Below are 27,679 nucleotides of genomic sequence, written 5' to 3'. Positions count from 1 at the left end.
ATTAGCCATGGGTAAGATGATCGACACAGGCCAGGAGCCAGGAAGGGCCTTGGCTATGCCTCGTGTCGCTGTGGTATGTCTGGTTGTGATGTCCGTTTTCAGTAAGGACACAGTGAGGTTTTCAAAACAACGTGCTCCCGACTCTGACCATTCACTTAGTGTCTGACAGTAACTGCCTTGTCCAACACTGGCACCCTGTACGATGAGATGATTTGGAGATCATTTCTACTCAGTCTGAGGACAGGGGAGAAGGTTTTTTAAAAAGGCAGGACAGGCAGCACTGACATGCTTCTGTACGTATGAACATAATAAGGGTTAAAGTAGCTGAACCAGATAAGGGCAGGGCAGACAATGTGAATAAGTTCCGTTGATGATGGAGGAATCATAGTTTGAGGAATCATTCGTGGAACACTTTACCCTCCAGAATAGTTATAAAGTTATGCCAACAAAACAAAACGAAAATAGAACACACTCGTCACCTCACTATTTCAATACAACTACTGTATACTGATGATTGTTAATCCAATATGTCTGTTTATGACACCTCCTGAGAGGACTTTAGACTGCTGAGGTGCCAAGTTTCAGGCTGGTTTACATTCATTCATTCGTTATGCAGAACAGAAGCACTAAAACGCTGTAGCAGCCAACTCTCTGACAGGCCTAATTTAAGAAGAGGACACACTTTGAAGAAAGACGCATTATTTTACTTTTTTTTTTTGTCAGGCTCTTTATGGGTGAGTCACAGTTCACCCTACAATCAAAGTTGGTCATATAAAGTCGAATTTAGTCCCTATTTATCCTAGTCTGCCGTGTAGCTACATGCAGATGCATCAGGTAGAGTTAAGGCTACATAAGATAACAGGGGCCTCTGCGATGGGTATTCCATATTCCCATGATTAGTCTGAACTGTCATTTAACTTAATGACTTCTGGGTTATTCACTGGTATCAGTACAGGGCCTTCAGAATGTACTGACTTATTCCAACATTATCTTGTGTTACAGCCTGAATTCAAAATGGATTCAATCAACAAAAATAATCTCACCCATCTACACACAATACCCCAAAATGACAGTGAAAACATGTTTTTGGAAATGTTTGTAAATGTATTGAAAATAAAACACAGAAATATCTCATTTACATACGTATTAACACCGCGGAGTCAATACATGTTAGAATCACCGAGAATCACCACCCGGATCGTACAATATTTGCATATTCTTTTTAAAATTCTTCAAGCTCTGTTAAAGATGATTGTTGATTATTGCTAAACAACCATATTCAAGTCTTGCCATAATAATTTTTAAGCCGATTTAAGTCAAAACTGTAACTAGGCCACTCAGGAACATCCAATGTCAACTTGGTAAGCAAGTAAAGTGTTTATTTGGCCATGGTGTTTAAGGTTACTGTCTCCCAGTGTCTGTTGGGAAGCAGACTGAACCAGGTTATCCTCTAGGATTTTGCCCATGCTTAGCTCAAGCATGACAAGCATACCCATAACATGATGCAGCCACCACCATTGCTTGAAAATATTAAAAGTGGTACTGATGTGTTGGATTTGCCCCAAACATAACGCTTTGCATTCAGGACATAAAGCTAATTTATTTGCCACAATTATTGTAGTTTTACTTTAGTGCCTTATTGCAAACAGGATGGATGTCATTGTTGTACCTTTGGCTAAGGTGTAAACTTACGAGTTCAACTGTATTGACTCAAGACATTTCAGCCCATAATAAATTTGTACACATTTCTAAAAACATAATACCCCACAATGTCCAAGTGGAATTGTGTGGAGGCAAGTGATACACAATTTCAATTTAATCCATGTTCAATTCAGGCTGTAACACAACAACAACAACAAAAGTCAAGGGGTGTGAATACTTTCTGAAAGCACTGTATACAGTAGTCTGGGCTTATTGTGACTATCATTTGTTTTTCAACAGGACAATGACCCAACACACCTCCAGGCTGTGTAAGGGTTATTTGACCAATAAAGAAGGAGAGTGATGGAGTGCTGCATCAGATGATCTGGCCTCCACAATCCCCCGACAACCAAATTGAGATGGTTTGGGAGTCGTAACACAGAGTGAAGGAAAAGCAGCCAACAAGTGCTCAGCATGTGGGTACTCCTTCAAAACGGTTGGAAACGCATTCCAGGTGAAGCTGGTTGAGAGAATGACAAGCATGTGCAAAGCTGTCATCAAGGCAAAGGGTGGTTATTTGAAGAATCTCAAATATATTTTGATTTAACACTTTTTTGGTTACTACATGGTTCCATTAGTGTTATTTCAAAGTTTTGATGCCTTCACTATTATTCTGCAATGTAGAACAGAGGAAAAACAAAGAAAACCCCGTGAATGAGTAGCTGTTCTGAAACTTTTGACCGGTAGTGTATCTTCAGAATGTATATTATGTCCGGGTATGACAGCCTCATTCTACAGTAGTTCTTAGCTTTTGCTTAGCCACCGGAACAAATATTAGACAAATGTATGAATTCATTTACCCATTTCAATGGAGACAGTGTCAACCCATCACAAGGCCATCACTCCAGTCGTGGATAAGATTAGCACTTTCCAATGATACCACATAGATGCATTATTATCTGCCTCGAACAAGCTCTATTTTGGTGGCCTCTGGTACATTATATGGCCTTGGTTCCACCTGAAATACACAGCTAAACTACTGAATACTTTAACTTTACCTCCCAGATTGGTCAAATTAGTTGTGGTATTGAAAATGTAAGAAATCAGTATGTAGGCCTACATATTTACATGCAAGATATGAATTGCCACAGTGTTTGTTATTCAAATTATGTATTTTATTGGCTCTGCTGCTGTGGACACTTAGGGTAAGGATCCCTTTAACAGTTTGGCCTGTCAATCAATCAATGTGGTTGGAATTGTCAGGGGAGGCGGCAGGATGTTTGTGAGTCACACAGTTGGTAGGGTTTCAGACCTGTCAATCAATGTGGGTGAGACTGAGGAAAGGTGGTAGATTGTGACTACGTCACTAAACTAAATAGTCTACTCTTTCAATTGAGTTTACTGTGGCAACAACTTAAGCAAATATACTGTGCAGTAGTAGCCTTCCAGTATGCACATTAGGGAGCCAAATGAATGGCTCTCTTGATCAAAAAGAGCTGTTCGTTCACGAACTACGAACCACTAGGCTACACCAACGAGTCACTTTAGCAGTCACTGGCAAATCTCGACATGGGCTTCGAATCCTAGAAAAATACAAACAAGATCTTTGGTTTACTTGTCCCGATGTGATACCATTGACATAACTCCTGTGTAAGATTTACGAATATCAAAGGGATATAGGAGATTGATTTATTCAGTCAGTTCAACACCTTTTATAAACTAGTCAACACAAGCTGTTCCGTCGTCAAATCGACTCCGTGGAAAACGCCAAAGAAAATACATGAATGTGCCACAAAACAAGAACTAAGTGGATTTCAACTCATCGTTACCACTTACATGACACGTGTAAATTCACTCACAGGAGACGATGAAAAAGCATCATGTTCTCCCTCATCCGTCAAACACAGGGCTCAAAAAAAAAAAAAAACACAGGTACCGAGAGGCGGGACCGAGAGGCGGGACAGACAGCGTTTCCCTGTCATCGCTTTGTGATTTACATGCACCTGTCCTATCAATAGATCACTAGACGATGATAACGTTCATTCTCGCAGGGAAAGGCCATACAGACTTTTGACTAGCAAATTGAAACTTTTAAATTGAAAGAAGCCTAGTTAAATTTATGAAGTGGAACAGTAGCCGGCTTACAATGAGCCTTTTAACTGCTGCTTAGCCGGTAGCTGGCACTTATGGGAAAACAATGCACAAATGTATTGAATTAAAACACAATACACTTAAAGCCATATGTCTGTGTGTATAATCTTAGAAAACTAGAAAAAGGAGGAGTAGTAGCCTATTCACCAGGAGTAACCGCGGTTTGATCTATTATTCAGTGGGCATTTGGAAGCTATAGGGCAATTCCACTGCAAAGGAATTGTGCAGGGCCACTTTAAAAATGTATGCTAAACAACAACAACAAAAACATTGATTTCAAAGTTTAAAGGCCAACTGCCCCTTAAAACCAACTCCTCTGGTTTTAAACGGCGTATGTTGGCATCAATGAGCCAGAAACGTTAGTGTCAAAATTGACCACAAAGTAGAAATAGGATCATTTGTCATAGTGAGTCTCGCCCAAACCGAGTTTTGTAAGTGAGTTAGTCACGACTTATTATTTACATACTTATTTTTTCCAACGATGCCCAAATTTCCCATAGACAACACGTGGTATGCTCCCAGCTGCCTAGTGGACATTTGTCTTCAAGTCTGCATATGGATGCAGCACACTCACATTTCACTCAACAAATAGGAGTGAAAATGGGCTTCCATAAAGTTTGCACAAACTTCCAATGCATTTCAACAATATTGCCAGAAACGGATTGAAAACCGTCAAACAACTGGTGTTGGTGAGTACGTTAGATAGCTGGTACTAGCTAGCTAGTAGCTACTTTTGGTTATACAACATTATTTGATCATGTTAGCGAGCCAGGCTAGCTATGAGAAGATCAATAACAATGCCGTCCAGTGGGGTCTTCTTGGAACAAACTGTCTGGAGGGAGAAAATGGCAGAAGTGGATGTTATGTTTGAATCAGATGCTGTGTCGAGTGGAGATGAGTGAGAAGAATTGGATTACCGTGGCGAATGCAAAAGGAAATAAGAAATCCAAGCAAAGTTCTGATGATTTTTTTGTTCTGAGTAAGGGTTTTGTGTATCTATGGAACAGAAGGAGCGTACTCTGCGCTTCAAGAAGATATAGGATAGAAATGTGTCCTGTTATCTCTGGGGTATCATCATAGAAGTAAGGATATACACTACATGACCAAAAGTATGTGGACACCTGCCCGTCAGACATCTCATTCCAAACTCAAGGACATTAATATGGAGTTGGTCCCCCCTTTGCTGCTATAACAGCCTCCACTCTTCTGGAAAGGCTTTTCAGTAGATGTTGGAACATTGCTGCAGGGACTTGCTTCCATTCAGCCACAAGAGCATTAGTGAGGTCGGGCACTGATGTTGGGTGATTAGGTCTGGCTCGCTGTCGACGTTCCAATTTATACCAAAGGTGTTCGATGGGGTTGAGGTCAGGGCTCTGAGCAGGCCAGCCAAGTTCTTCCACCCCAATCAAGACAAACCATTTCTGTATGGACCTCGCTTTGTGCACGGGGGCAATGTCGTGTTGAAACCGGAAAGGGCCTTCCCTAAACAGTTGCCACAAAGTTGGAAGCACAGAATCGTATAGAACGTCATTGTATGCTGTAGTGTTAAGATTGACCTGCACTGGAACTAAGGAGCCAGAACCATGAGAAACAGCCCCAGACCATTATTCCTCCTTCAACAAAACCTTACAGTTGGCACTATGCATTCGGGCAGGTAGCATTTGTCTGGCACCCAAACCCAGATTCGTCTGTCAGACTGCCCGATGGTGAAGCGTGATTCATCACTCCAGAGAACGCGTTTCAAAGTCCAATGGCGGCGAGTTTTACACCACTCCAGCCGACGCTTGGCATTGCGCATGATGATCTTGGGCTTGTATGCGGCAGCACGGTCAAGGAAACCCATTTCATGAAGCTCCCAACAAACCGTTATTGTGCTGACATTGCTTCCAGAGGCAGTTTGGAACTTAAGTGTATTGAGTGTTGCAACAGAGGACAGATAGACACACACACATACACATAGTGGGGAGAACAAGTATTTGATAACCTGCAAAATCGGCAGTGTTTCTTACTTACAAAGCATGTAGAGGTCTGTAATTTTTATCATAGGTACACTTCAACTGTGAAAGACGGAATCTAAAACAAAAATCCAGAAAATCACATTCTATGATTTTTAAGTAATTAATTTGCATTTTATTGCATCACATAAGTATTTGATACATCAGAAAAGCAGAACTTAATATTTGGTACAGAAACCTTTGTTTGCAATTACAGAGATCATACGTTTACTGTAGTTCTTGACCAGGTTTGCACACACTGCAGCAGGGATTTTGGCCCACTCCTCCATACAGACCTTCTCCAGATCCTTCAGGATTCGGGACTGTCGCTGGGCAATACGGACTTTCAGCTCCCTCCAAAGATGTTCTATTGGGTTCAGGTCTGGAGACTGGCTAGGCCACTCCAGGACCTTGAGATGCTTCTTACGGAGCCACTCCTTAGTTGCCCTGGCTGTGTGTTTCGGGTCGTTGTCATGTTGGAAGACCTAGCCATGACCCATCTTCAATGCTCTTACTGAGGGAAGGAGGTTGTTGGCCAAGATCTCGCCATACATGGCCCCATCCATCCTCCCCCCAATATGGTGCAGTCGTCCTGTCCCTTTTGCAGAAAAGCATCCCCAAAAATGATGTTTCCACCTCCATGCTTCACGGTTGGGATGGTGTTCTTGGGGTTGTACTCATCCTTCTTCATCCAAACACGGCGAGTGGAGTTTAGACCAGAAAGCTCTATTTTTGTCTCATCAGACCACATGACCTTCTCCCATTCCTCCTCTGGATCATCCAGATGGTCATTGGCAAACATCAGACGGGCCTAGACATGCGCAGGCTTGAGCAAAGGGACCTTGCGTGCGTTGCAGGATTTTAATCCATGACGGCGTAGTGTGTTACTAATGGTTTTCTTTGAGACTGTGGTCCCAGCTCTCTTCAGGTCATTGACCAGGTCCTGCCGTGTAGTTCTGGGCTGATCCCTCACCTTCCTCATGATCATTGATTCCCCACGAGGTGAGATCTTGCATGGAGCCCCAGACCGAGGGTGATTGACCGTCATCTTGAACTTCTTCCATTTCCTAATAATTGTGCCAACAGTTGTTGCCTTCTCACCAAGCTGCTTGCCTATTATCCTGTAGCCCATCGCAGCCTTGTGCAGGTCTAGAATTTTATCCCTGATGTCCTTACACAGCTCTCTGGTCTTGGCCATTATGGAGAGGTTGAAGTCTGTTTGATTGAGTGTGTGGACAGGTGTCTTTTATACAGGTAACAAGTTCATACAGGTGCAGTTAATACAGGTAATGAGTGGAGAACAGGAGTGATTCTTAAAGAAAAACTAACAGGTCTGTGAGAGCCGGAATTCTTACTGGTTGATAGGTGATCAAATACTTATGTCATGCAATAAAATGCAAATTAATTACTTAAAAATAATACAATGTGATTTTTCTGGATTTTTGTTTTAGATTCCGTCTCTCATAGTTGAAGTGTACCTATGATTAAAATAATTACAGACCTATACCTATATTTGTAAGTAGGAAAACCTGCAAAATAAGCAGGTATCAAATACTTGGTTCTCCCCACTGTACATATATACACTGCTCAAAAAAATAAAGGGAACACTTAAACAACACAATGTAACTCCATGTCAATCACACTTCTGTGAAATCAAACTGTCCACTTAGGAAGCAACACTGATTGACAATAAATTTCACATGCTGTTGTGCAAATGGATTAGACAACAGGTGGAAATTATAGGCAATTAGCAAGACACCCCCAATAAAGGAGTGGTTCTGCAGGTGGTGACCACAGACCCCTTCTCTCATTCAGATCTAGGATGTGTTATTTTAGTGTTCCCTTTTATTTTTTTGAGCAGTGTATATATATTTTTTTACATTTGGTTTCCATGTGTTTGATGCCATTTCATTTGCTCCCCTCAGCAGTATCCACTGATGTAGACGGGAGGGGTATTGATTGCCAGCTGGGCCTAAATGCTGCAATTGTGAAGTGTCCTGTTAGGCTGAAGGAGATGGAGGTGGTAAGAATAAGGGCCGTCCAGCATGTCTCTTCTGCGGAGGCGGTGAGAAGAAAGGAGTGAAGTTGAATAAATAAATGGTAGGAGGAGTAGAGACAGCAGATAATATTCCTTGTCAACAGAGTCAGGATATATGCAACAGTTTGGCCCCCTGGCTCGTTGCGAACTAATTTGCCAGAATTTTACATAATTATGACTTAACATTGAAGGTTGTGCAATGTAACAGCAATATTTAGACTTAGGGTTGTTGCACGTTCGATAAAATACGTAACGGTTCCGTATTTCACTGAAAGAATAAACATTTGTTTTCGAAATGATAGTTTCCGGATTTTACCACAGTAATGAACAACGGCTGGTATCTGTGTTTTTATATTATAATTAAGTCTATGATTTGATAGAGCAGTCTGACTGAGCGGAGGTAGGCGGTAGCAGGCTTGCTTTACAGCGTTGTTTATGACTTCAAGCCTATCAACTCCCGAGATTAGTAATGCCAGCCTAAAGTGTCGATTAGAACATCCAATAGTCAAAGGTATATGAAATACAAATGGTATAGAGAGAAATAGTAGACGAATATAGATGAAACGTGGCTGGGTCTTTCAGCATGACAATGATCCCAAACACACCGCCCGGGCAACGAAGGAGTGGCTTCGTAAGAAGCATTTCAAGGTCCTGGAGTGGCCTAGCCAGTCTCCAGATCTCAACCCCAAAGAAAATCTTTGGAGGGAGTTGAAAGTCCGTGTTGCCCAGCAACAGCCCCAAAACATCACTGCTCTAGAGGAGATGTGCATGGAGGAATGGACCAAAATACCAGCAACAGTGTGTGTGAACCTTGTGAAGACTTACAGAAAACGTTTGACCTCTGTCATTGCCTACAAAGGGTATATAACAAAGTATTGAGATAAACGTTTTTTATTGACCAAATACTTATTTTCCACCATAATTTGCAAATAAATTCATTAAAAATCCTACAATTTGTTTTTATGGATTTCTTCTCTCATTTTGTTTGTCATAGTTGAAGTGTACCTATGATTAAAATTACAGGCCTCATCTTTTTAAGTGGGAGAACTTGCACAATTGGTGGCTGACTAAATACTTTTGCCCCACTGTACATATGAGATGAGTATTTATTAAGTCTGATGGCCTTGAGATGGCTGTTTTTCAGTCTCTCGGTCCCAGCTTTGATGCTCCTGTACTGACCTCGCCTTCTGGATGATGGCGGGGTGAACAGGCAGTGGCTCAGTTGCTTGTTGTCCTTGATAATCTTTTTGGCCTTCATGTGACATCAGGTGCAGTAGGTGTCCTGGAGGGCAGGTAGTTTTCCCACGGTGATGCGTTGGGCAGTTCGCACCACCCTCTGGAGAGCCCTGTGGTTGCGGGCAATACAGCTGCCGTACCAGGTGGTGGTACAGCCCGACAGGATGCTCTCGATTGTGCATCTGTAAAAGTTTTAGGGTTTTAGGTGACAAGCCAAATTTCTTCAGCCTCCTTCACAGCACTGTCTGTGAGGGTGGACCATTTCAGAATGTCAGTGATGTGTACGCCTAGGAACTTGAAGCTTTCCAACTTATCCACTACTGTCCCGTGAAAGTGGATTGGAGGGTGTCCCTCTGCGGTTTCCTGAAGTCCACGATCATCTCCTTTGTTTTGTAGACTTTGAGTGATAAGTTATTTTCCTGGCACCACACTCAGAGAGCCCTCACCTCCTCCCTGTAGGCTGTCTCATCATTGTTGGTAATCAAGCCTACTACTGTTGTGTCATCTGCACCATCTATGGATCTATTGGTGCAGTAAGCAAATTGAAGTGGGTCTAGGGTGACTAGTTTGACTAGTTTCTCAAAGGACTTCATGATGACAGAAGTGAGTTACCTTTGCTTTCTTGGGTACAGGAACAATGGAGGCCATCTTGAAGCATGTAGGGACAGCAGACTGGGATATGGAGAGATTGAATATGTCCGTAAACACACCAGCCAGCTGGTCTGCGCTCGGAGGACGCGGCGGGGGATGCCGTCTGGGCCGGCAGCCTAGCGAGGGTTAACATGCTTAAATTTCTTACATCGGCCACGGAGAAGGAGAGCCCACTGTCCTTGGTAGCGGGCTGCGGCGGTGGCACTGTTTTATCCTCAAAGCGGGTGAAGGTGTTTAGCTTGTCCGGAAGAAAGACGTCGGTGTGTCCTCGACATAGCTGGTTTGTCTTTTGTAGTCCAGAATTGTATGTAGACCCTGCCACATACGTCTCGTGTCTGAGCCGGTGATTTACAACTCTACTTTGTCTCTATTCTGACGTTTTGCCTGTTTGATTGCCTTGCGGAATGAATAACTACACTGTTTATATTCTGCCATATTCCAGTCACCTTGCCATGGTTAAATGTGGTGGTTCGCGCTTTCAGTTTTACGTGAATGCTGCCATCTATCCACGGTTTCTGGTTAGGGTAGGTTTTAATAGTCACAGTGGGTACAACATCTCCTATACACCTCCTGATAAACTCAGTCACCGTATCAGTATATTTGTCAATGTTAGGCAGAACATTTCCCAGTCTACGTGATCAAAGCAATCTTGAATCACGGATTCTGAATAGTCAGACCGGTGTTGAATAGTCCTTAGCACAGGTACTGTTTGAGTTTCTGCCTATAGGAAGGTCAGATTTGTCAAAAGGAGGGCATGGGAGGGCCTTGTAGACATCCCGGAAGTTGGAGTAGTGGTGGTCGAGTGTTTTAGCAGCGCGAGTACTACAGTCAATGTGGTGATAACTTTTTTTCTAATTTGAACTGTGACTGAAGGAGTGGGGTGTTTTATTTTTATATGATGTCGGGTTCCCTCCCTTCTCTTCCCGCAATATCCCGTACAGCGAGTGGCGGCAATGCACCAATAAGTGTAGTCTGCCATAAAAACCTTAAAGAAGAAGGCTAGCTATGATACCACAGATGAAAAGGGAATGACATTGTAGCTAGCTGAATACATCAAGCTAACATGTAAAGTGGTGAAGCATGTAAGAGGAAGATGTGCATAGCTCAAGTTAACTAGCTACCTTGTTAACAGCCAACTGTAGCAGCAAATAGCAAAACGTATCGGCAAGCATTCAGCAACGTACACAGCTGGTTGCATAGTAACAGTGTCAGCGTCACCGGCTTGAATCTATTCTGTAGTTACAGTCCCTTTAATAGCATATACATTACTTCCAAACTACAGAAAGTAAAAATTGTTTGCTGTTGATTGACTTAGTCTATGAATGAAATAAAATATCCTATGTAAAAAACTGGTGGATTTGTTCAGCAGGGTTGTGGGAATCCCCTTACCATATCATAGCCATTACAGAAGGATGACCAGTCACCAGTCCCGCTTCAGGGTCATGGAGGACACTTGAATCAGGTTGCTCCCATTTGACCTGGTCAATGGTCAAAATACCATCTGTCCTGGAGTTCACCAAACCACCATTTATAAATGTAATCAGTACTGTGTGTATTTTGTAAGGAGGTGCCCCCTTCCACTGCATCAATGGATTACTGCTGGTCCCAGGGAGTAATGCCAACCAGTCAGTGCCATGCTGGCACGTGCCCCTTGTGAATTAGCTGTGAATCAGGATCGCTGATTGGCTACATTCAACATTGTATTCACTGTTGGCTTCCATGATTGTATGGTGACAGTCTCTCACTCTCTTCCTCTGTGATATAGGAGCTCAAGCTGAAGGGGCTCCTTCATAAGCAGTATCTGAGCAAACCACTTGCCAAGACAACGCCGTACACGCCGTCTACCATCTGCCTGGTACAGTTGAAACCGGGATTCATCCATGAAGAGCACACTTCTCCAGCGTGCCAGTAGTCATTGAAGGTGAGCATTTGCCCACTGAAGTCAGTTACGAGCCGAAATGCAGTTAGGTCAAGACCCTGGCGAGAACGACGAACACGCAGACGAGCTACCCTAAGACGGAATCGGACAGTTTGTGCAGATATTCTTCGGTTGTTTAAACCCACCGTTTCATCAGCTGTCCGATGGCTGGTCTCAGATGATCCCGCAGGTGAAGAAGCCGGATGTGGAGGTCCTGGGCTGGCGTGGTTACACAGTCTGTGGTTGTGAGACCGGTTAGACATACAGCCAAATGCTCTATAACGCTGTTGGAGCTGGCTTATGGTAGAGAAATTAACATACAATTAACTGGAAACAGCTCTGGTGGACATTCCTGCTGTCAGCATACCAAATTGCACGCTTCCTCAAAACTTGAGCCATCTGTGGTATTGTGTTGTGTAACAAAACGGTACATTTTAAAGTGGCCTTTTATTGTCCCCAGCACAAGGTGCACCTGTGTAATGATCATGCTGTTCAATCAGCTTCTTAATATGCCACACCTGTCAGGTGGATGGATTATCTTGGCAAAGGAGAAGTGTTCACTAATAGGGATGTAAACAAATTTGTGCACAAGATTTTATTTCAGCTCATGAAACATTTTACAACACTTTACTTATTGCATATTTATTTTTGTTCAGTGTATATTATGGGGTATTGTGTGTAGATGGGTGAGAGAAAAAAATTAAGTTAATACATTTTTAACTGCATTTTTTCAGGAATAAGTCAAGATGTAGGAATACATTCTCAAGGCATAAATATGAGATCCAATTAGGATAAAGAGTCCAATGTGCACTTTCTAGCATAACCTTATATCCTTTAGTCAATCAAAATAGCCTCCAACACTCTACTCAGCAAACTGGATGTAGTCTATCACAGTGCCATCCATTTTGTCACCAAAGCCCCATATACTACCCACCACTGCGACCTGTATGCTCTCATTGGCTGGCCCTCACTTCATATGTCTCCAAACTCACTGGCTCCAGGTCATCTATAAGTCTTTGCTAGGTAAAGCCCTGCCTTATCTCAGCTCACTGGTCACCATAGCAGCACACGCTCCAGCAGGTATATTTCACTGATCATCCCCAAAGCAAACTCCTCCTTTGGCTGCCTTTCCTTCCAGTTCTCTGCTGCCAATGACTGGAATGAATTGCAAAAATCACTGAAGCCGGAGTCTTATATCTCCCCCACTAACTTTAAGCATCAGCTGTCAGAGCAGCTTACCGATCATTGCACCTGTACACAACCCATCTGTACATAGCCCACCCAACTACCTCATCCCCATATTGTTTAGCTCCTTTGCACCCCAGTATCTCGACTTGCACATTCATCTTCTGCAAATCTATCACTCCAGTGTTTAATTGCTCAACTGTAATTATTTCGCCACTATGGCCTATTTATTTCCTTTACCGCCCTAATCTTACTACATTTGCACACACTGTATATAGATATTTCTATCGTTTTATTGGCTTTACATAATCACACATTGTGTGCAAGTGAGAGCGAGGGAGCAAGAGAGTTTGTGGTGACAATGTTTTGTTGATGCGAGTTGGTGCCTGTTTGATGACATCTGGTTGACATCAGATTTAATTCTTAAATTAAATCCATTAAAGGGGCAATCTGGGATTGGTACACCCATTTTTGGACTCAATTTAATATATAGCTATTGATTCTTGAAGAATGCAACTTAAAAAATGGCTCATGAGCAATGGTCTTACCCCATCAGACACTAAATTACAGTATATGTTTGTTTTAGTACATTGTTTGTAATGAATGACTATCTCATAACTCGAGTCTGAATTGTTTTGGGGATGGGGGAAACAAGCTTCCATATTCATATTTCTGTTTGACTTGAAATAAAAACCATTACCTCTGCCACATTTTTTTTAATGATATTAAATGGTTTAACAATCTCTAATAAATACTTTTTCATTTGCCTGCCAAATCGATATGCTCCTATGAACTTCATATGTTGGGTCCTTTTACATGTAAATTACCTAAAGCTCAGGCCATGGGCTGATGGTGAGGCTATCAACGCAAGGCAACCCAACTTCAGGTAAATCATGTCGCCAAACAGCGTATTGTTTCTGTCAACCTTCTACCCCCACGTATCTATCTCGAAACAAACCAGGCTTCCTAGAAATCATAACACACCCATGAATACAATTATTGTCAGGGAAGATTAGCACAGACTAAATGGCACTACATTGCGCGATACGTACCCCATTTTGCTTGGTTGTTAAATCGAAGGGAAGGGATTCAGTCCGTGGGCGCAGAGCTCCAAAAGGCGGAGTGAACAATCTAGGTAATGTGTTTTTTCCCCTCTCCAATAAGCAGCTCTTCACAGCGCTGTTGACGTCTGTGGCTTGACAGGAGATTCGAGACAGTCAGTGCGGTTCCCTTCACGCCGACATGTCTTGCTAGTCTGTTCTACGTTATGGGGTGTTGGTTCAAAGTTCACCCAAACAAACGTGTCGGTGGATTCATGACGACCGAAAACAACGGTGTTGACGTTAGCGAAATTAAACGCACTCTTCAATCATGCTCAATGAAAAGCTAAAGCACGGATGATATAGCAGCTAAGCTAACGTTGGCTACCGAGGAGCGCATACGTGACTGACGGTTCTTAATTCCAAAGTAGCGCGAGCTCCTTTTACACTTAAAAAGGCAGGGAAAATAGGGACCGCTTGCATTGATATTGGCAGCACACCATCTTCTCGTCTGCGGAAAAAAAATGCTTAAAACATCCACTTGGTTCTAGACGGATTTGGGTATTACTATTACAGCTCCGCACGGCGCTCCTCTCCGTTGACTTGCATTTCGCTACTCTCCAAAGATGACACCGCTCTCAAAATGTGACCAGCTGCGTGCACCGCAGTTATCCTCGGGCGAGAAAAATGCTTAACATTCATTCTTGCTTCTCACTTTGAAAGGCCCGACTGTTCAACGTTCCGAAATGTAACGTTACTCGTTGCTCAATCCCTGGCGTCGTAAGTGCCATCAAAATTCCTCTAGCAGCTATCCTACTACAGTTTATCAAAACGCATACATCTGCAGCAATAATAAACTCATTTTAACTACAGAGAAAAAAATATAAATTTATGTCGAATAGGTTTCATCTCCCATCTGTTTTCGCGGAAAGACTTGGTACATTCTCATGGCTCCATCGTCTCCCCTAGTCAGACCCAACCAGCTACCGGCATCTTCAACGCCTGGTCAAATAAGGCCGACTATGAAATGCTATGCTGAATTAAGTTCAAATAACAAAAATAGCCAATTCGTTGATTGTATTCATCAGACAGGGATTTTAAATGTCAAATCACGGCCAGTCTTTGCTCCATCGAACGCCTCCCTTTTTCTCCAGCCGTCTGTGTAGTGTCTGATCTCTCCAATCATCCCATTCATCACCTCTCTCAACCCATCCTCTCGTTCTGTTCACTGAAAGCATGAAATTGGCCCTACGTGATCACGCCGCCTCTCCGCACAACGTCACCGTATCCTTAGAAATCTGACGCAATAAAATAGTTCCGTCATTTCCGCTTAGCGACTGAGGAAAAATTCATATGATACCTCAGTGGTAGCAACCTGCAGTGTATTATGGGCCGTATAATAAACCTGCAATAAACATGTAATGCAATATTACGTTTAAGTTTTTCATTGCGGTATGTTTTGTGACCATGGATTGGATGAGAATTCGGACCTACATTATATGTATATGACCTTTCCAAAGCATCCACTAATTCAGCACACTGCACAGATCTCTTGGATTAAGTCTTAGAATTCTACAGATGATTCACCCAGAGGTCGACTTTATGGATAGCCACTATATTACTACTCTACAACTTTTTTTTGTTTTCGTAATAGGACATATTTAGTTACCCTGTATACATTAAAAGCATACACAGAATGATAATCGATGCAGTGTACACATCACTGACTTGTTCCAGTTAGATGATTATGCAATGGATGGTGGACACCTTGTGGACATTGGATGTCAGTGGCAAATGTGGCCACTGCAGTGTGACTATTTGCTGTTATTGAACTCCGGTTCCCACACCTAAGCTTGTTTTCTTTTCAACCAGACAACAGTGGCATATTGGCCTTTAGTTTTTGACCCTTATTAAGGGCTTGTTGTATGCTTGCCATGCCCTCTTTGGCATCAAGAGGATGCTTGCATGCAATATGGCATGTCTGTTATCAGATGTGTTATCAGTGTTATCAGATTACTACATCTAATTATCAAACACTGTTACCGGACCTGGCTGTTATCAAATTGTTCTGGGCTGTTCATTGCTTCAAATAAATCACAGATTTTGAGGGTGCCCTTGTGCTAATGGAATTTCACTGAAACATAACATTCTCCTGCCCTGTCCCTTAAATCCTCACCTCACATCTGGTTTACCACCTGAGAAGAGAGTGAGCAGGGAACATGGCTATATACAGGTAATTGGCAAAATATTGGAAACACTTATGTAAATGAGGAAGACAAAGTATATTGAAAGCAGGTGCTTCCACACAGGTGTGGTTAATTAAGAAATTAGCATCCCATCATGCTTAGGGTCATATATAAAAATGCTGGGCAGGCCATTATTTTGGCTGCCATGGCAATGCCCCCATAGCATTACAATACCCCCATCCACAGGGCACGAGTGGTCACTGAATGGTTTGATGAGCATGAAAATGACGTAAAGCATATGCCACGACCGTCTCAGTCACCAGATCTCAACCCAACTGAACACTTATGGGAGATTCTGGTGTGGTGCCACCATCAACAAAACACCAAATTATAGAATTTCTCGCGGAAGAATGGTGTCACATCCCTTCGATAGTGTTCCAGACAGTTGTAGAATCTATGACAAGGTGCATTGAAGCTGTTCTGCCGGCTCACGGTGGCCCAATTCCCTATTAAAATACTTTATGTTGGTGTTTCCTTTACTTTGGCAGTTACCTGTTTATATATATACACCACCTTTCAAAAGTTTGGGATCACTTAGAAATGTCCTAGTTTTTGAAAGAAAAGCACATTTTTTGTCCATTAAAATAACATCAAATTGATCGGAAATACAGTGTATTGATGGCACAGCTAGAATCTTTTGAGGATCTGAGGACCCATGCCAAATCTTTTCAGTCTCCTGAGGGGGAATAGGTTTTCTCATGCCCACTTCACAACTGTCATGGTACACCAAGGAACTTGAAGCTCTCAACCTGCTCTACTGCAGCCCCGTCGATGAGAATGGGTGCGTGCTCGTTCGTCTTTTTCCTGTAGTCCACAATCATCTCCTTTGTCTTGATCCCATTGAAGGAGAGGTTTTTGTCCTGGCACCACACAGCCATGTCTCTGACCTCCTCCCTATAGGCTGTCTCGTTGTTGTCGGTGATCAGGCCTACCACTGTTGTGTCATCGGCTAATTTAATCGTGTTGGAGTCGTGCCTGGCCGTCATGAGTGAACAGGGAGCACAGGAGGGGGCAGAGCATGCACCCTTGAAGGGCCCCTGTGTTGAGGATCAGCGAGGCGGATGTGTTGTTACCTACCCTTACCACATGGGGGCGGCCCGTCTGGAAGTCCAGGATCCAGTTGCAGAGGGGGGTGTTTAGTCCCAGGGTCCTTAGCTTATTGATGAGCTTTGAGGGCACTATGGTGTTGAACGCTGAGCTGTAGTCAATGAATAGCATTCTCACATAGGTGTTCCTTTTGTCCAGGTGGAAAGGGCAGTGCGGAGTGCAATAGAGATTATCATCTGTGAATCTGTTGGGGTGGTATGCAAATTGGAGTGGGTCTAGGGTTTCTGGGATAATGGTATTGATGTGAGCCATGACCAGCCTTTCAAAGTACTTCATGGTTACAGACGTGAGTGCTAGGGGTCAGTAGTCATTTAGGCAGGTTACCTTAGTGGTCTTGGGCACACTATGGTGGTCTGCTTAAAACATGTTGGTATTACAGACTCGGACAGGGAGAGGTTGAAAATGTCAGTGAAGACACTTGCTAGTTGGTCAGCGCATGTTCGCAGTACACACGCTGGTAATCTGTCTGGCCCTGCGGCCTTGTGAATGTTGACCTGTTTGAAGGTATTACTCACATCAGCAGCGGAGAGCGTGATTACACAGTCTTCCGTTACAGCTGGTGCTCTCATGCACGTTTCAGTGTTATTTGCCTCAAAGCTAGCATAGAAGTAGTTTAGATCGTCCGGTAGGCTCATGTCACTCGGCTGTGCTTCTCTTTGTAGCTCTCGGCTGTGCTTCCCTTTGTAGTCTGTAACGGTTTGGAGGCCCTGCCACATCCGACGAGCGTCAGACCCGGTGTAGTACGACTCTATTTTAGTCCTATATTGGCGCTTTGCCTGTTTAATGGTTCGTCAGAGGACATAGCGGGGATTTCTTATAAGCTTAGAGTTAGAGTTCCAGTCCTTGACAGCGGCAACTCAAGCCTTTAGCTCAGTGCGATGCTGCCGGTAAATCCATGGCTTCTGGTTGGGGAATGTACTGTGGGGACGACGTCATCGATGCACTTATTGATGAAGCCAATGACAGATGTGGTGTACTCCTCAATGCCATTGGAGGAATTCCGTAACGTATTCCAGTCTGTGCTAGCAAAACAGTCCTGTAGCTTAGCATCTGTTTCATCTGACAGCTTTTTTATTGATCTAGTCACTGGTGCTTCCTGCTTAAATTTCGCTTGTAAGCAGGAATCAGGAGGATAGAATTATGGTCAGATTTGCCAAATGGAGGGCGGGCTTTGTATGCATCAATGCGTGTGGAGTAAAGATGGTCCAGAGTTCTTTCCCCTCTGGTTGCCCATTTAACATGCTGATAGAAATGAGGTAAAACTGATTTAAGTTTCCCTGCATTAAAGTCCCCGGCTACTAGGAGCACCGCCTCTCGGTGAGTGTTTTCTTGTTTGCTTATGGTGGAATACAGCACATCTTAGTGCCAGTCTCTGACTGTGGTGATATGTAAACATGACTAGTGATTACACCCTAAATCAGCTAGATACAGGCAAGAGTGTGCAAGGCGGTATTGAATGTGTCACTGTCTGTCACTGTTTGTCACTGTCTGTCACCTCAAATATTTATCTCGACCTGTGTGCACCTACGTTGTAAACTTTCATTCAGTCTATGTTCCAGCAACCTCATGATGGGAATAGGGAAAATGTGAATATCATGTAGTAGCCTAAACCTATTACTGTTACATTGAACTGGGCAAATGGAATATGAATGTGCTGTAACTGAAATAAGACCATGCTCATAAAAAAATAAAGAATTGTCTTCCCTCATCTTAAACAGCACCGACCACCACTGCTACACAGACCTGTATGAAGAGGCGGGAGGCAGCAAGGAAGGAGTGAAGGATGAAGACACAGAGAGTATGACCTCTGAGTGGTCTTTCCACAGCAGACACTCAGACTGGAAGGCCAGTGGGTACCTGGAGAAGTTTGTCCTGAAGGATGAGACTCACGTGGTGGAGCTGGAAGGGTAACCAGCCATAGAGGAAGGCTTCAGAACTTGGGCCCAGGAATCATATACGCTGGACAGCTTTTTCTCACACACTGAGTCTGAGCATGACATGACAGATTTCTTCCTGACGAGCGCCAGGTTCTCTCCATCCGATGATCGGTACATTCCATCACTGGATAAAGAAAAGAACAATGCAGAACCTGTGTAGGAGGATAAGCATGTCAAGGCAGACGATAACGTTTTAGAGACAGTGCAGGAAGCGCCTCAGCCTCAAGTGGTAGAAGAAGGGAATACCACGGCATTGGGAGCGAGACACAGGGCATCGTCACAGACATAAATGAGCGTCCACTGTCTGACCCAGAGTCTTCCTCTGAGGTGGCTGGTGAAGGGAGTGTCACTGAGCCCCCCCACAGACCCAGACCTCTCACACAAGCATGATGCTCCCACAGAGGAACTACAAACCCTCCCGTTTCCTCTGCGTGAAATTGGAACCCAGCAGATAACCAATCAGAAAGCTCCAAAGCCAGTAGCCCTGCTTAGAAGGATGCCAGTTGCACCTCCCAAGACCTCTCTGAATCTAGCGCCAATGGCTCAAGCCCATACCCCAGTCGAGATCCTGGAGGAGGAAGAAGGTGATTGAGAGAAGGAAGGGAGGGAGGAGGAGAAAGCCAAGGCATCACTAGTCGACGGCTCATCCTCATTTTACCAATCCCAGATTGCACTGCTATCAAGTATAGCTACTGACCCAACAATTGAAGAAGGGAAAGGAAAGCCATTGATTAGACAATGAACCAGTAAAAGTAGAGAACAAATATACTTAATTGGCTGAGGGAAACACAGAACCACATCAGGCTGAGGATTGTGACAGCCCCAAACCAGATACCGACCCAGTATTGACAGGAGAGGAGATTAAGACGGAACCTGAGAAAGGAGAGACTGAACCAGAGAAAGGATAGACAGAACCAGCTGAGTCAGCTAAGCCAGAGGTTGAACCAGAGAAAGGAGGGGCAGCAGTGAGGACTGCATTAGCTACAGTACAACAGGGGCTAGCCAGACCTCTCCACCTGCTACTGCCCTAATGCCTGTCACAGTGACTGAACCAGCCAAAGATAGCAGAAGATGCATCCTCCTTTAGCCTTGTTCAGTGTCACACCCTGATCTGGTTCACCTGTCCTCGTGATTGTCTCCCTCCCTCCAGGTGTCGCTTACTATCCCCGGTGTATATATCCCTGTGTTTCTTGTCTCTGTGCCAGTTCGTCTTGTTTGCCAAGTCAACCAGCGGTTTTCCTTGCTCCTATTTTTCCCAATCTTTGTTTGTTTCTAGTCCTCCTGGTTTCGACTCTTGCCTGTCCTGACTCCGAACCCACCTGCCTGACCACTCTGCCTGTTCTGACTACCAGCCTGCCTATCCCCTTGTACTGTTTTGGATCTGGTTTCTGACCCCTGCCTGGTCTGACCTCGAGCCTGCTTATTGTCTGGTTCTGTTTTGACTCTGACCTGGTTTATGAACTCTCGCCTGTCCCCGACCCGCCTTCGCCGACTCCCTTTGTTATAATACATATCGGAGCTCTACCATCTGCCTCCTGTGTCTGCAATTGGGTCTCACCTTGTGCCCTTATAGATTAGGTGGAAAATACAATGTCCTTTTAGTCTTCTTGGCATTATGCCACAGAAATTTGGAATGGAGAGGTCAAATTATGTATTGATGCAAAATAGACAGAATGGCACCTTTTTTCTGGATATTGTTATGCATAAGTGTTTGTTTTACATTTTAAATCAATAGCACCTTTCTGGGACCCTTTTTTGGCCAGATAAAGCCTACTCCTGGACATACAAGCACTTTCAATGGAGATTCTCCTTTGAGCAGTAATTGTTAGGTTATTACCATTTCATCATGTAATGTCTAAGTAAACACCTGATCATTTCTGTGCTGTAAAATAAAGTGCTAGGTGTGTTCCTCTCCTTTTGTGCCTAAGAGAGGAATACACCCACTGCTCCAGATCACCTAGTCCCCTCTGTGTTGATGGATGGTAGCTGGTTGAGGTATAGCTTTGTGTGTGTGTTTGAGAAATAGGGGCAGTGATGGTCAGTGGCTGGGTAACCACTAGCTAAAAAGTTCACCATACAACAGATAGTGCCAACAACTAGAGTGACATAAACTATTAACTGAAATTGACAAACAATTTTCACCAAATGCAAACACCAATGTTGCCAAGATACACATGCGATAGCCTCCAAAGGTGACATATTTCAAATCATTCAACAAAATGACACACTACTTAATAGGAAGGGTGTGTGTGTGTGTGTGTGTGTGTGTGTGTGTGTGTGTGTGTGTGTGTGTGTGTGTGTGTGTGTGTGTGTGTGTGTGTGTGTGTGTGTGTGTGTGTGTTAGTGTGCGCGTGTTAGTGTGCGTGTGTGTGTGAGAGGGGGATCTAAATTCCACCCCTTGCCTCTACTTATAAATAATTGTCACTGGCGTTGAGCATGACAACCCCCATCTTGACACTGTGTCGCTGTAATACCTCAGACACAACCTCAGACACAACGATAGGATTGTCACGTTTGCCTGCCCGACAGTACTTAGCACCTCTGAACAGTGTCAACAGTCAATCTCTTTTGTGTTCACACCGCAAAGACCTTAAAATACTCCAAAGCTCCATAGATACTCCATAGATTCCAAGCTAACTGCACTAATTTTGCTATTTTGTAGAAAGCACTTGTTGATACTAGCCAGAACTGCCTAGCAAGATTTTTATTTATTTTTATTTTATTTCACCTTTATTTAACCAGGTAGGCTAGTTGAGAACAAGTTCTCATTTGCAACTGCGACCTGGCCAAGATAAAGCGTAGCAATTCGACACATACAACAACACAGAGTTACACATGGAATAAACAAAACATACAGTCAATAATACAGTAGAACAAAAGAAAACAAAAAGTCTATATACAGTGAGTGCAAATGAGGTAAGTTAAGGAAATAAATAGGCCATGGTGGCGAAGTAATTACAATATAGCAATTAAACACTGGAATGGTAGATCGGCAGAAGATGAATGTGCAGGTAGAGAGACTGGGGTGCAAAGGAACAAAATAAATAAATAAATACCAGTATGGGGATGAGGTAGGTAGATAGATGGGCTGTTTACAGATGGGCTATGTACAGGTGCAGTGATCTGTGAGCTGCTCTGACAGCTGGTACTTAAAGCTAGTGAGGGAGATGTGAGTCTCCAGCTTCAGAGATTTTTGCAATTCGTTCCAGTCATGGGCAGCAGAGAACTGGAAGGAAAGACGACCAAAGGAGGAATTGGCTTTGGGGGTGACCAGTGAGATATATCTGCTGGAGCGCGTGCTACGAGTGGGCGCTGCTATGGTGACCAGTGAACTGAGATAAGGCGGGGCTTTACCTAGCAGAGACTTGTAGATAACCTGTAGCCAGTGGATTTGGCGACGAGTATGAAGCGAGGGCCAACCAACGAGAGCGTACAGGTCGCAATGGTGGGTAGTGTATGGGGCTTTGGTGAGAAAACAGATGGCACTGTAATAGACTGCATCCAGTTTGTTGAGTAGAGTGTTGGAGGCTATTTTTTCGATGACATCACCGAAGTCGAGGATCGGTAGGATGGTCAGTTTTACGAGGGTATGTTTGGCAGCATGAGTGAAGGATGCTTTGTTGCGATATAGGAAGCCAATTCTACATTTAATTTTGGATTGGCGATGCTTAATGTGAGTCTGGAAGGAGAGTTTACAGTCTAACCAGACACCCAGGTATTTGTAGTTGTCCACATATTCTAAGTCAGAGCCGTCTGGACGGGCGGGCAGGTGCGGGCAGTGATCGATTGAATAGCATGCATTTAGTTTTATTTGCGTTTAAGAGCAGTTGGAGGCCACGGAAGGAGAGTTGTATGGCATTGAAGCTCGTCTGGAGGTTAGTTAACACAAGGAGGGGCCAGAAGTATACAGAATGGTGTCGTCTGCGTAGAGGTGGATCAGAGAATCACCAGCAGCAAGAGCAACATCATTGATGTATACAGAAAAGAGAGTCGGTCCGAGAATTGAACCCTGTGGCACACCCAGAGGACCGGATAACAGTCCCTCCGATTTGTCACACTGAACTCTATCAGAGAAGTAGTTGGTAAACCAGGCGAGGCAATCATTGGAGAAACCAAGGCTGTCGAGTCTGCCAATAAGAATGTTGTGATTGACAGAGTCAAAAGCCTTGGCCAGGTCGATGAATACGGCTGCACGGTAATGTCTCTTATCGATGGCGGTTATGATGTCGTTTAGAACCTTGAGCATGGCTGAGGTGCACCCATGACCAGCTCTGAAACCAGATTGCATAGCGGAGAAGGTATGGTGGGATTCGAAATGGTCAGTAATCTGTTTGTTAACTTGGCTTTCGAAGACCTTAGAAACACAGGGTAGGATAGATATAGGTCTGTAGCAGTTTGGGTCTAGAATGTCACCCCCTTTGAAGAGGGGGATGACCGCGGCAGCTTTCCAATCTTTGGGAATCTCAGACGATACGAAAGAGAGGTTGAACAGGCTAGTAATAGGGGTTGCAACAATTTCTGCAGATATTTTTTAGAAAGAAAAGGTCCAGATTATCTTTCAGAACATCAGCTATCTGGTGACGAAGATTTCCAATTTTGGAATGGCAGTGTCAGCCAATCAGCTCCTTTGTTGTTCAACCATTCCTAAATGACTGCCGTGGCTACTGTTGTGACAGTTCACTTAAAAACGAGCAGTCAGTCAATGTTCTTGTGTAACAGTTGGGATAATGGGACAATTCTGAGTACAACGCATTTCTCCTCTTTGGATTGAGTTATGTTTCCTGAGCCATACCTCGTGCTGGCTCCCCCGGTGTCTTAATCTACACAGGGAGCCTGTCCAACCCTAGTGGAGCTGTCAGCGTGCTGGCTACATGTTGGTGAGTTCAGTGGGAGGCTGGGAGTTTGTGTTTTCTTGACCCACTCTTGTTATCATAGTTGAATATTTAGGATTAGCTAGCCACCGGAGGATATTCATTCTCACCACAAACTATTCTCACACTCAGAGTTTTCAAACTGTACCCTCTGTCTTTGCTATTCTGCTGCTTCTAACAAGATGAGATTTGAGCAGATGTTATTGCGGGTGTACTGAAATGCTTGTGTTCCTAGCTCAAACAGTGCAGTAGTATCTAACAATTTACAAGAAAGGAATGAAGAGTATAGAAATATTAGGACGAGCAATGTCAGAGTGGCATTGAATAGAATACAGTATATACATATGAAATGAGTAAAACAGTATGTAAACACTATGTGACCAGCGTTTCATTATAAAAGTGACCAGTGATTCCATGTCTATGTACATAGGGCAGCAGCCACTAAGGTGCAGGGTTGAGTAACCGGGTGGTAGCCGGCTAGTGACAGTGACTAAGTTCAGGAAAGTGTCCTGGATGGAGGCCAGCTAGTGTTGGCTATTTAACAGTCTGGCTGCGGTGGCTGCAGTGCGCAGACACAGCAGAATGCTGATCCTGTACCCAGGACCAGATGCTCCGAACCTGGAGGAGCTAGTCCAGAACCAAATCCTGAAACGGGAAGACCAGAACCAGGGAGACCAGGACGTGAGGGCAGTGGGACACAACATCATCATCATCATCATCCTCGACAGCACATGGAGCCAGGCCAAAGACATTTTCCTGTGAAACACCATTCTCAACCAGCCCAAACAGGTGGAATTGCAATAGGGCACAATGTATTTAGTACAATGTAACCAGGGTAAGTAAGTATAATGGACGCAGGGTACTTTACACTGGGGAAGTACTGATTAAGTACAATGAAACCAATTTAATAGTCCCAAAAGTGCAAACTACAAGCTAAATCAAGAAACGTCCTCTCACTGTCAACTGCGTTTATATTCAGCAAGTAAGTAAATATTAGTATGAACAAAAAACAACAACTGAGACATGAACTGAACAAGTTCCACAGACATGTGACGAACAGCTATGGAATAATGTGTCCCTGAACAAAGGGGGGGTCAAAATCAAAAGTAAAAGTCAGTATCTGGTGTGGCCTCCAGCTGCATTAAGTACTGCAGTGCATCTCCTCCTCATGGACTGTAACAGATTTGCCAGTTCTTGCTGTGAGATGTTACCCCACTCTTCCACCAAGGCACCTGCAAGTTTCTGGGGACATTTCTGGGGGAATGGCCCTAGCCCTCACCCTCTGATCCAACAGGTCTCAGACGTGCTCAATAGGATTGAGATCTGGACTCTTCGCTGGCCATGGCAGAACACTGACATTCCTGTCTTGCAGGAAATCGTGCACAGAACGAGCAGTATGGCTTGTGGCATTGTCATTCTGGAGTGTCATGTCAGGATGAGCCTGCAGGAAGGGTACCACATGAGGGAGGAGGATGTCTTCCCAGTAACGCACAGCGTTGAGATTGCCTGCAATGACAACAAGCTCAATCCGGTGACGCTGTGACACATCGCCCCAGACCATGACGGACCCTCCACCTCCAAATCGATCCCGCTCCAGAGTACAGGCCTCGGTGTAACGCTCATTCCTTCGATGATAAACGTGAATATGACCATCACCCTTGGTGAGACAAAACCATGACTCGTCAGCGAAGGGCACTTTTTGTCAGTCCTGTCTGGTCCAGCGACGGTGGGTGGGTGCCCATCAGGCCTACAAGCCCTCAGGTCCAGCCTCTCTTAGCCAGTCTAAGCATTGATGGAGGGTTCGTGCGTTCCTGGTGTAACTTGTGCAGTTGTTGTTACCATCCTGTACCTGTCCCGCAGGTGTGATGTTCGGATGTACCGATCCTGTGCAGGTGTTGTTACACATGGACTGCCACTGTGAGGATGATCAGCTGTCCGTCCTGTCTCCCTGTACCGCTGTCTTAGGTGTCTCGCAGTATGGACATTGCAATTTATTGCCCTGGCCACATCTGCAGTCCTCATGCCTCCTTGCAGCATGCCTAAGGCACGTTCATGCAGATAAGCAGGGACCCTGGGCATCTTTCTTTTGGTGTTTTTCAGAGTCAGTAGAAAGGCCTCTTTAGTGCATTGAAGGAGACAGGTTAATAAGGATCTTTAAGCCTTGAGGCAATTGAGACATATATTGTGTATGTCTGCCGTTCACAGGGTGAATGGGCAAGACAACAAATTGAAGTGCCTTTGATCTGGGTATGGTAGTAGGTGCCAGGCTCGCTGGTTAATGTCAAGAACTGCAACGCTGCTGGGTTTTTCACACTCAATAATTTCCTGTGTGTATCAAGAATGATCCACCACTCAAAGGACATCCAGTGCATTGGAGTCAACATGGGACAGCATCCCCGTGGCACGTAGAGTCCATTCCCCGACAAATTGAGGCTGTTCTAAGGGCAGCCTTAACCTTCTGCGCATAAGGCCGCCACAGACCCACACCATGATGCCGGGGGGGGGGGCCTTTACAAACAACCTTCCTGAACAGGGCTTGGTCCAGGGAGTGTTTCCCTGTGCTCCTGTCACTGTATGTGACTTATCATTTCCTCTTCCTGTCTCCTCCGGGTTCTGTTGAAGCCTCTGCAGGCTCTGTGCTCCTTCCAGCTGCAGCAAGGGGCCCAGGTCCACCACAGCTGCCCTAGATGAGGGACTACTAGGTTGTATCTGAAAGGAATGGACACCCTGGCTTATCCCTCATGTAGTTCACTACTTTTGACCTGAATGCAATTTCAGTTAATTTCTTCCACTTTTCCCAGATATTTGTGCAGTACACTGTCATTCAGGCTTCCTTAAGGATTTAAAGCTGCAATATGTAACTTTTTGTGTGATCTTACAAAATGCACATAGAAATGTGAGTTATAGATCTGTCATTTTCATTTAAAGCACATCCCAGAAGCAGTATATCTGTTCTATGTGTGTTATGTCTATGCTTCCCATTCTTAAGTTTTACTTTCGGTTTTGAACACCAGCTTCAAACAGCTGAAAATACAATATTTGTGGTTATGGAAAATATATTTCATAGCGGTTTAAATGGTACAATGATTCTATGCACTATACTTGCTTGTTTTTTCACATAAACTGAAATTAGGCAAACTATTAGAATTTTAACAACGAGGAAATAGAGAAGTGATTTCTGCATAGTTCACCTTTAAAATAATTGGATCAGAGTGCATTGTGTGGCTACCATAGAAGATATAACTGTTTTATATCTATGCTGGCTACCTCCATATTTCCAATCCAATGTGTGGTTATTTTAAATGATATCTTATTTGTTTTTATACATATGTTGAAATAAATTATGAATAAGAAAAGTGACTGATGTCCTATTTGATTCTGTAAAACATTGTGATGGAATGCTGCATGTGAACTAAAGGACATCTGAACAGTATTTGACATAACCCACCCACCCGCGATTGGTAGTTTGCGCACATGAGAGCGCGCGGGAAAGACTGATGTTTCAACAGAAAAAGGTAGGACATTAAGTCGCGCCGCTGGTGTAGTGGTATCATGCAAGATTCCCATTCTTGCGATCCGGGTTCGATTCCCGGGCGGCGCAAGTATTTTGGTACATTTTATCCCAATTTTCTCCTACATTTTGGATGCACATCAAACCGAATGT

At 44.0% G+C, this 27,679-nt stretch overlaps 1 protein-coding gene and 1 non-coding gene across 2 annotated transcripts in view; one reads left to right on the top strand and one right to left on the bottom strand.

Annotated features, from left to right (window-relative positions):
* Positions 1–15,066, bottom strand: part of LOC135544624 (homer protein homolog 1-like) — a 67,802-nt gene extending 52,736 nt beyond the window's left edge. Inside the window, exon 1 of the mRNA XM_064972376.1 lies at positions 13,867–15,066. Coding sequence (XP_064828448.1) covers positions 13,867–13,871 — 5 coding nt within the window. The 5' untranslated portion in view covers positions 13,872–15,066. The remainder of the gene's footprint in view (positions 1–13,866) is intronic.
* A 12,479-nt stretch (positions 15,067–27,545) lies between these two features.
* On the top strand, positions 27,546–27,616 carry trnag-ccc (transfer RNA glycine (anticodon CCC)). The gene has a single exon. It is a non-coding gene; the product is annotated as a tRNA-Gly (tRNA).
* The last annotated feature ends 63 nt before the right edge of the window (positions 27,617–27,679 follow it).

This window comes from Oncorhynchus masou, chromosome 8 (assembly GCF_036934945.1).
Source record: "Oncorhynchus masou masou isolate Uvic2021 chromosome 8, UVic_Omas_1.1, whole genome shotgun sequence".
Lineage (NCBI taxonomy): Eukaryota > Metazoa > Chordata > Actinopteri > Salmoniformes > Salmonidae > Oncorhynchus > Oncorhynchus masou.
The sequence above is the reverse complement of the archived record's forward strand: the minus strand, read 5'-3'. Positions and strand labels throughout refer to the sequence as shown.